This window comes from Triticum dicoccoides, chromosome 1A (genome assembly GCF_002162155.2).
Source record: "Triticum dicoccoides isolate Atlit2015 ecotype Zavitan chromosome 1A, WEW_v2.0, whole genome shotgun sequence".
NCBI lineage: Eukaryota > Viridiplantae > Streptophyta > Magnoliopsida > Poales > Poaceae > Triticum > Triticum dicoccoides.
The window spans coordinates 298,157,812-298,166,715 of NC_041380.1; the positions used below are offsets into that span (position 1 = coordinate 298,157,812).

The 8,904-nt window shown below is 43.3% G+C and overlaps 1 protein-coding gene across 3 annotated transcripts; it reads left to right on the plus strand.

The window, feature by feature from the left end:
* Positions 1-1,541: 1,541 nt before the first annotated feature.
* LOC119269505 (putative receptor-like protein kinase At4g00960) lies at positions 1,542-8,310 on the plus strand. Of its 3 annotated transcripts, XR_005133630.1 has the most exons (9): positions 1,542-2,423; positions 3,149-3,274; positions 4,783-4,910; positions 5,083-5,296; positions 5,497-5,728; positions 5,804-5,954; positions 6,390-6,697; positions 7,408-7,841; positions 8,104-8,310. XR_005133630.1 is itself a non-coding variant. In XM_037551361.1 (8 exons), the coding sequence occupies exons 1-8, from the start codon at positions 1,667-1,669 to the stop codon at positions 7,487-7,489; spliced, it is 1,998 nt and encodes a 665-aa protein (XP_037407258.1). In that variant the 5' UTR covers positions 1,542-1,666; the 3' UTR covers positions 7,490-8,310. The 3 variants fall into 3 exon arrangements, 2 of the variants coding, with proteins under 2 accessions (XP_037407258.1, XP_037407266.1); XM_037551361.1 differs by having other exon boundaries at positions 7,408-8,310; XM_037551369.1 differs by lacking the exons at positions 7,408-7,841; positions 8,104-8,310 and having other exon boundaries at positions 1,543-2,423; positions 6,390-6,814.
* The last annotated feature ends 594 nt before the right edge of the window (positions 8,311-8,904 follow it).

The following is an 8,904-nucleotide window of genomic DNA, read 5'->3' on the forward strand; positions in this document are numbered from 1 at the left end:
ACACCACTTCAAAGAGGGCCTCGCCGAGACAACACACATGTGTCATCGTCATCACTCCTCCCCTAGAGGCGTCATCGCCATCCCTAAACACCAAGCAAACGACTCCGACTGCGCCGTAGATCATCATCGACTCAACCCACACTATAGAATTGAGAAACGGAACATGCCACAGAACGATACAAAAAGATGTCAAAGCCAACGCACTAATAGCCAGCCAATTGCTCTCATTTATAGACAAACAAACTACTAAGATCTTGATATGAAGAGAGCCAACAAATTTGGGGACACAAACTCTCATAGGGCATTTGTCAGTGTCAAATCAGACGTCGTTGAGGTAGGGTGAGACGAAAGAGACTTTATTCCAACACGCCATTGCCGCCTCCACCTCTGTCATAGCTGCCAGTGTTGTCAGGGAAACAAAACCTACGAAAAAAAGAAATGGGCGGACCCCACTTTGTTTGCTGCCGACGAGGCTGCAAGGCGGAGGAGAGGAGAGGACCGAGACGGTAGCATGGAGGAGATCTTTGGTGTCGGCTAAGGTTGGGAACATGAGTGGGGCCACCCCTGGTTAGTTGCTCCCAAATCACTCCAACTCTTTTCCCCAAGAAAAGTCTAGGGTTGCCTTGCCTCCCGCCGGCGCCGTCGTCGGTCGGCCTCGTCTCCGGTGGCCTTAGGGCCATGGCGGCGCGGTGGATCTTGGCCCTTGCCGGCGGGAGGGCTCCGTTTTCAGTTGTCTCTTCGTGTTTTGTTAGGGTTTATATTCTACTCAGGAAGACGAGACGGCAGCGGCTCCCTGAAGATGGAATAATGCTCTCCCCGCCTAGTCCCTGTCTTGATGGTGTGTCTAGCATCATCGATGGGCGTGTGGAGGTGTGTCTCTGGCGGATCTATCCTTGGTGGATTTGCTCGGATCTGGTCGTAGTTCGTCTACGTTCATGTGTTTTCAGGTTTGATCTTTCCGATCTACGCTACTCTTCATCGGCGGCGGTTGCTGTTCTGTTGCGCTGGTTCTATCGGGCCTTGGCACGACGACTTCCCGACTGTCTACTACAAAGTTTTGTCCGACTCCAGCAAGGAAGGGGCAATGACGGCGGTGCGCCTTCGGCTCGCTTCAGTGCTTGTAGTCGTCGCTAGGTGGTCTACGGATCTGGATGTAATTTTTATTATGTTTGGTGTTCGTTGTACTGCCATGATTGAAAATGAATAAATTGAAAGTTTTCTCAAAAAAAAAACTCTTTTCGCCCTACAATCGTTGCACCCCTGCGCTTCCCCAATAATCTTGGAGTAAGTTCGCATAGACGGTCAAAATTTTAGCAAGGAACCAAGCTAGTGCCCAACAACCACAAGAATAGCAGCCGATCGTCAACACGTTCACGCCACCAAACACCCTCAGCCGTTTTCAGTTCTGATTAAACAAAGGTATTCCGGCGACATGCAATGCAAGAGAGAGTGAGATTGCTTCTTGAAAATAAATTATTAAAGCGAAGCTGGACGTGACAGAGGATCATCCCTCATCCCAATATTTATACCATCTCGAACCAATCAGCTGTTCCACACTTCCCGACCTGGCCATTAATCACACCACCCTTGCCGCGCCGCTCTCGTCCAAAACCCAGCGGCCACGGCGATATCTCCTCCCCCTTCCCTCCGGCAGCCGGCGGTGCCGATGCACCGCATGGCTCGCCTCCCGCTGCTGCCGGCTCTAGTGCTGGCACTCGCCTCCGCGCTGGCCCCGTCCGTCATCGCCGACCCGCAGGCCACGCTGCTCAACCTGGGGTGCAGCCAGTACAACGCCACGCCCACGGCCGCCTTCCTCGTCGCCCTCAATTCCACCTTCGCCAAGCTCCGCGCCAACCTCTCCGCCGGGGGCTTCGCCACGGCGTCGGAGCCGCGCGCCGCCGCGCCGGCGTTCGCGCTGGCGCAGTGCCGCCCGTACGTCACCGGGAGGGACTGCGTCGCCTGCTTCGACGCCGCGGCGGCGCGCATCCGCGCCTCCTGCGGCGCCGCCAACGGCGGGCGCGCCATCCTCGACGGCTGCGTCATACGGTACGAGAGCGCGGCTTTCTTCGACCAGTCCACGCTCCCTGGCAACACGCAGCTCTGCAATGGCTCCGCCGTGGCGGGCGGCGGCTTCGACGGCGCGGTGCGAGCGCTGATCGGCGACCTCGCGGCCGCGGTGCCGCGCGCCCCGAGGCTTGCCGCGGCCGCCGCGGGCGCCGGCGTGTACGCGATGGCGCAGTGTGTGGAGACGGTCGGGGCGGGGGGATGCGCGCAGTGCCTGCAGGTGGCTTCGAGGAACATTGGCGGCTGCTCGCCCAATTCCGACGGCCGCGCCGTGGACGCCGGATGCTTCATGAGGTACTCTGATAAGCGGTTCTTCCCAGCTAATGCCACCGTAGACTTGGCGGCATACTTGCTCTCTGGTGAGTTCATCCTCGTGTTTTGCGTGAGTTGTTAACATACTACTAGCTTCGAGAAGTTTTTTTTTATAGTTTTGCGTTGTACCGAGGCCATCTTTGGCTCGCTGTCCATGTTTGTTGCTTGCACGACCGGTATAGATTTTTATCGACGAGTTCCCAAAGTCTCATTGCTGCAGCATATCCTTGTTTAAAATTGTCCTAATCTTTTCCAAAGTTATTATTCCTACCTTGCAAATTAGAAATAGAGTTAATTTCACTTTTTACCCCTAAGTCACGTTTGTGGCAGCAATTACCCAATTTAACAGATTTTTCACATTTTTACCCCATTTATTTGCTGCACCGATTGGCCAGATCATGTGCAAAACTTTTGGTATAGGGGGTGTGTAGAAGCAGCAAATTGAGGACTTCATGGAGAATTAGTTATGTGATGCATGAAAAAAATAAGTTAAAACCTCAGCTTTAGATCCTCCAGGTCATATTTTGGTACATTTGGAATCCAATGTTTGAGGTGAGTTTGAACTTTGAAGTTCTCTACTTTTGTTGTTGTTGTTGTTGTTGTTGTTGTTGTTGTAATGTAAAGGCATTTATTTGCTCCAGTGGCCGTGTTGGCTTGAACTTTAATGATAATTTGGTTGCTGTATAATTTTACAAAAAAAACAAATAAAGAAAAAGGTTCCAATTCAAAGTTCGTCTTCAGTTCAGATCTCACAATTCATGATTTGGTTCAGGAAAATCAAGAGGGAAGGGAGCCATCATAGGAGGAATTTTGGGAGGTGTAGCCTTCCTGTTGCTTCTAGGGTTACTAGCTTTGTTGTGGATCCGTCGTTCTAGGAAGCTGCAGAAGCCTCGGAGAGGTAAATGCTGTTTTTGTGAAGTTAAAGCTCTTTGGTTCTTGTCAAGTTTTCAGTCTAATCTTAGTAACATGGTCAAAGTTGCTGTCATTTATCATGGAACCGTCTCTTGGGTAGTCAAGTGATTTTGTAAATTCTGTGTTGCCTTTCATGAGAACATCTGCAATGTCATGCCACTATTGTCCTGTGAGGATGATGACATGCAGTGTGTAGCTATCACCAATGGTCATCAATCATCTATTGATGCCGGCATGATACACAAGATTTTCAGTGCTATCCGAATCAATTTCATTTCCAATATAGTTAGACTGCCTTTGATTATTAAGGCAGGTATATAACTAGACTGCCTTTGATTACCAAGGCAGGTATGTAATTAATCGCAGTTGATAATTTACATCCTACGGAATTCCCTGGATATAAAGATTGACGTTGCATTTTTTCCGAAGGCAGAAGTAGACATGTTTTCATAGTTGTGCCCCACACACTTTGATTTCCTCTCTGTTGTATCATAATGTCTAAAGGAACAAAAATGTTTTTGGTGGCACGTCCTCCTGCAGTGAACGATAAATTTGAAAACTGTATTTAGAATTTGTTGTATACTCTACAAAAAGCATTTCAGAACATAAAAGAATTTTGGAAAAATATAAATGCAAATGTTAGGCTCCTTTATATGCCTGTGAATTTTCATAAAAGCGACCATTTTTGCACCATGGAACAAAGACAGGTTTAGTGATATTAAATATAAAGTGGATTCCGTACATGCAAGGGTGTGTGCTTGACATATGGGTTTTTGCCTACTTGTGCATCTTCAAGTGACCTCAAAATGTTTACAGATGTGCATCATGTTATAAAATGAGCACCTGCAAAATTCATACAAAAATATAATGAAATCTACCCTCACAAAAGGATAGTGTTCAACTTATTGTTTGAACAGTGTGACTACAACCATTTGTCTCTTTTTTCCAAGAAAAATTTGATCGTATATTTAGAATTTACAAGTATAAAGTGACCAGAGAACGTACATATTTCAGAATTTTTTACATTCTGAAACTATTTTCTAGCCAGGAGCATGTGCTCTGGGTTCCAGGCCGCACCTTTATACCTATCCCATAATTTCTAGTTATGTTGCAGACCTTTAATTTTGTATGTGTTCTGTTCTCTTCTCTTGATATTGTCTCCTTTTTCTGTTATTTGTGTTGCACTATTCAAGTAAACATAAAGTGTTGATTGGTAGGGACAGGTTCTGTTTGTCCAAGCATTATTCAGAACAACCAGGTTATGGAAACTCCAGGAATTGCCTAATTTTACAAGGGCATACTTTATTAAATGTATTGGAGTTTAGCCATGAACATTTACATTGGTTTGACATTTGCAAGTGTTATTAGCTACATTTTTTTTAAAGTTGCCGTATTTTGCGCACTAATCTGTTTCTGGAAAGTTAATTGGAAAAGAATAATCAAATAATCTTTGTTTGTGTCTGTGTTTCCTCATATGCCGGTATGTTCTTTTAGGTGATATACTTGGAGCAACGGAACTACAAGGTCCAACCAGTTTTTACTATCATGATCTTAAGGTTGCAACCAATAATTTCAGTGAGAAAAATAAACTTGGAGAAGGTGGTTTTGGAGATGTATTTAAGGTATAGTGATCTTCAAATGTTTAATCCACTCACGAAGATTTGCAGACAAAAGGCAATGCTACACAACGGAAAAACAGAATAAGAATATTCTGATCACTGATCACCAAGTTGCCTTTTGCAGTACTTTATTAGTTTATTGCAAAATGATAATTCAAAATTGTCTTTCTAACAGGGTTTGCTGAAAAATGGGAAAACTGTTGCAGTAAAAAGATTGACAGTAATGCAAACCAGCAGGGCCAAAGCAGATTTTGAAAGTGAGGTGAAGTTGATTAGCAATGTTCATCACCGAAATCTTGTAAGGCTTCTTGGTTGTTCTCGCAAGGGTTCCGAATGCCTGCTTGTTTATGAATATATGGCGAACAATAGCCTTGACAAGTTCCTCTTCGGTATGCTCCTTTGATCCTTGCTTCTTCATCTACTTGACATGTGGGAAAATATCCTATATGGTGTGTCTGATATTCATTGTTTAAGTTTTTGGGAAGGCAATTACTCAGTTTATCTTGCAAACCGAGTTGATTAACTTGTGACAGTGCTGACTTGCACCTCTTAAATAATGACCTCACATTCACACATTCTGGTATAACAGGTGAGAGACGCGGAACACTTAGCTGGAAGCAACGATTTAACATCATTGTTGGCATGGCTCGTGGCCTTGCATATCTTCATGAAGAGTTCCATGTGTGTATCATACACCGTGATATTAAATCTAGCAATGTTCTTCTTGATGATGACTTTCAGCCTAAGATTGCTGATTTTGGTTTGGCAAGGCTCCTACCTGATGATCATAGCCATCTCAGCACTAAATTTGCAGGAACACTGTAAGTTTGAACATTCAAATATTACATTGGACATCTAGCCTATTTTTCTGATGATTATATTTTACTATTGAACAGGGGTTACACTGCTCCTGAGTACGCAATCCATGGCCAACTATCAGAGAAGGTTGACACATACAGCTTTGGCGTAGTCATTCTGGAAATAATAAGTGGTCGGAAGAGCAATGATACAAGGCTGGAGCCTGAAACACAGTACCTACTTGAATCGGTATCCATCTTTCTTCTGAAAACTTGGCTTTTCTTGGTGCCGTAAATTACCGCATATGACTTGCATATTTCACATAGCCACTTACACAAGTCTTTGATATGTCCTTGTGGGTATATTTAGTTTTAGTTCCACTTCCTAATTTTGTGATGTGAATTCCTGGGCTGGTTTTCTCACTCTATGCACTGCTGATTTAACAAGTACAGTAATTGATAAAATTCTTTCTAAGTAAGCATTGCTTAGTGTTTATGCTTCTCCAGAAAATCTTCATAAAGATCAGGATTATACTTTGGAGAATTCCATGTTTATCTGAGAAAAAGGCTTTAATGGTTCATACGATCATTGTGTACTTATTATATTGAGGTTTCATTATGTACACACACTATGCTATCTTGAGATAGTCAATAAGATATTTTCTTATGCCTGTCGATTGTACAGGCATGGAAGTTATATGAAAATGAGAACTTGATTAGCTTGGTGGACGAATCGTTGGATCGTGAAGAATACAAGTCAGAAGAGGTAAAGAAAATAATAGAGATAGCACTTCTGTGCACTCAATCAGTGGTTGCTTCAAGGCCAACGATGTCAGAGGTGGTTGTGTTGTTGTTGTCAAGAAATTCTTCAGAATTACAGCCCACAAGGCCCACATTTATTGATTCAACAAGTAGAGTGCGAGGTGAAACATCCTCCTCAAGTTCATCCTCTGCATCCAGGGCCACTGTCTCTATTTCACAGTTTTCAGCCAGGTAAAAGGCGTTGTATTGCGTGTGACTGCATTTTTCTTGTGTGATAGTGATTGATTTGTAACTACAATTGTGTATCTATATTTTATATATCAATGAGTGGATGCGTACTTGTCAGTATATATGAGAGCAGTGTAATTGTTTGAAATTCCTCTTTTGTTCGTGTAAGTATATAACCCTCATGCATGTTACAAGTGTGTGCTTGCGTGACATCGACGATCTGAGACCATTCTTCATGTCCCTTGCTCTATGCTTCGGTCTGCATTTTCACAATCAAGAATTTACCTTGGTGTCAAGGTATTCTAGCTCGTATGCCGTGAACATGAATTCTGATTTCTGAGTTGCAGTCGCTATAGTAAAACAATCTTAGAATATGCTGGTTTACCCACTCATCTAAATCGAAATAGGGAGCATATACAACTGAAACTTAGCTACCAGACATAAATCCATACTGGGGACAGGCACTTCTTTTTTGTGTGTGAGAGGACAGGCATTTCTTTTTTGTGTGTGAGAGGACAGGCACCCTTTCATGTGGTTCAAGAAACTTTAGCTGTCTCCTAATTAGGCGGTGCTAACAAGTGAATGGTTCTTTCTACATAATGATTTTCAAATAAATATGATAGAGATTGTGTCGTACAAGCCTCAGCCAGCACCTACAGGAAGCCCTTAATTTTGATTGCAAACTTAGGGAAATGTTTTGCTGTACTTTCCAGTTTTCATGAACGTCTACAGAAAGTAAGCTACAGCCCTTGGAACTCTGCAGGCATCCTTTCTGATAAGCTAAGTATTGAGTAAACCTAATAATTTTATTTATTTATTCATATGCATAGAATACAAAAAGTACATGAAGCTCCAGGTAACCGCATCCCCTCTTTCTTGAATTGGCAGGGGTGACACCACCCTGCACTTTGTTGGAAACAATGTCATATCTGATAAGTTATGGTGGATGCGACAACAGTTGCTGATACAAACTGCAAATGAGAGGGAAGATCGGAAACCAATATATAGAGGCTTATGTGGGTTCTGCATGGGCTAATAACCTTTCCATGGCAGCAATATAATTGTATATTTGGGATTGCTCAGAAAGTTGGAGATGATTTGTCGTCCTACAGACTGACTACTAAAATTCTTCAATGCTGTCACATAGGTAATCATTAATTTATTAGTTAACTGAATTGAGGTTACTCCTGAATATCATTTTTTGATAAATAGTTATCCTGTGTTTCTTAATCTATGTACTAATAGCTTTATGCGTTGGTCAAGAAATTCTGACATTCACATTATTCATATTTTAATCTGTTATTATGTGGGTGTCAGTGGTCTAGCACTATCGAGTGGTCTACTTATCTTTTTTGCTTCCCCTGCCTTAGTGTGTGCCACATAAGCTGACTTCACTACACAACATTCAGGTAGTGAGCATCCAAGTTGTTGCACACCAATATATTGTTTCACATTATGTGATGGAGACAATTCATCCTGTAATTGATGTAGACAGATTTTCAATTATCATACTACCTGTCTATAGTATCAGCAAATTATTGTATCATAGAGCTCTTATATGAGTATGTCATTGAACTATTGTATATGAACTCTCCTGTTGATGGTGGTTGGGTGTTCTTCTAAAGAGAAATGCCACGGGTGCTAGTGCCTGTTGGTCGAGTTTTTGTTTTTTTTATATTATGAGCTCTCATGTTGATAATTCTGGTAAAAAAGGATAGTGGTAAACTGACAACCACAATAGTTGATCTTTGTTCTAGGTTATTGAGGCAAGTTGTTCTTAGCTATGGTTAAGCTCAGGCGTTCTAACCGTTTGTGTTTCAGCCACGGGGGCTAGTGCCTGCTGGTCGAGTTTTTGTTTTATTTTTATGTTATGAGCTCTCGTGTTGATGATTCTAGGAAAAAAAAGATAGTGATAAACCAAAAACCATAATAGTTGACCTGTATTCGAGGTTATTAAGGTATTCTTAGCTAGCTAGGTTAAGCTTAGGCGTTCTGGCCGTTTGTGTTTCAAAGTTTCCAGTGCTGTTTTGCCTACAAACTGTGTTGAAATTGGTCTTGGCTTCCTGGGATTTGAATAGAAAAAAAGGCCCATGCCGCCTTTGCCCTTGCTGGCGAGGACATGGCCAGCCCGATCTTGCAGAGCTGCTCACTGGTCTGGCACCGGCGGTGGGAGGATGTTTGTGCGGTGGTCCTGGACCGATCCTCGGCCC

Coding starts and splice junctions, on each gene's coding strand:
- LOC119269505 (XM_037551361.1), top strand. CDS start 1,667: ATGCACCGCATGGCTCGCCTCCCGCTGCTGCCGGCTCTAGTGCTGGCA. Junction 2,424..3,148: donor GGCGGCATACTTGCTCTCTG/GTGAGTTCATCC, acceptor GATTTGGTTCAG/GAAAATCAAGAGGGAAGGGA. Junction 6,698..7,407: donor ATTTCACAGTTTTCAGCCAG/GTAAAAGGCGTT, acceptor TGTACTTTCCAG/TTTTCATGAACGTCTACAGA.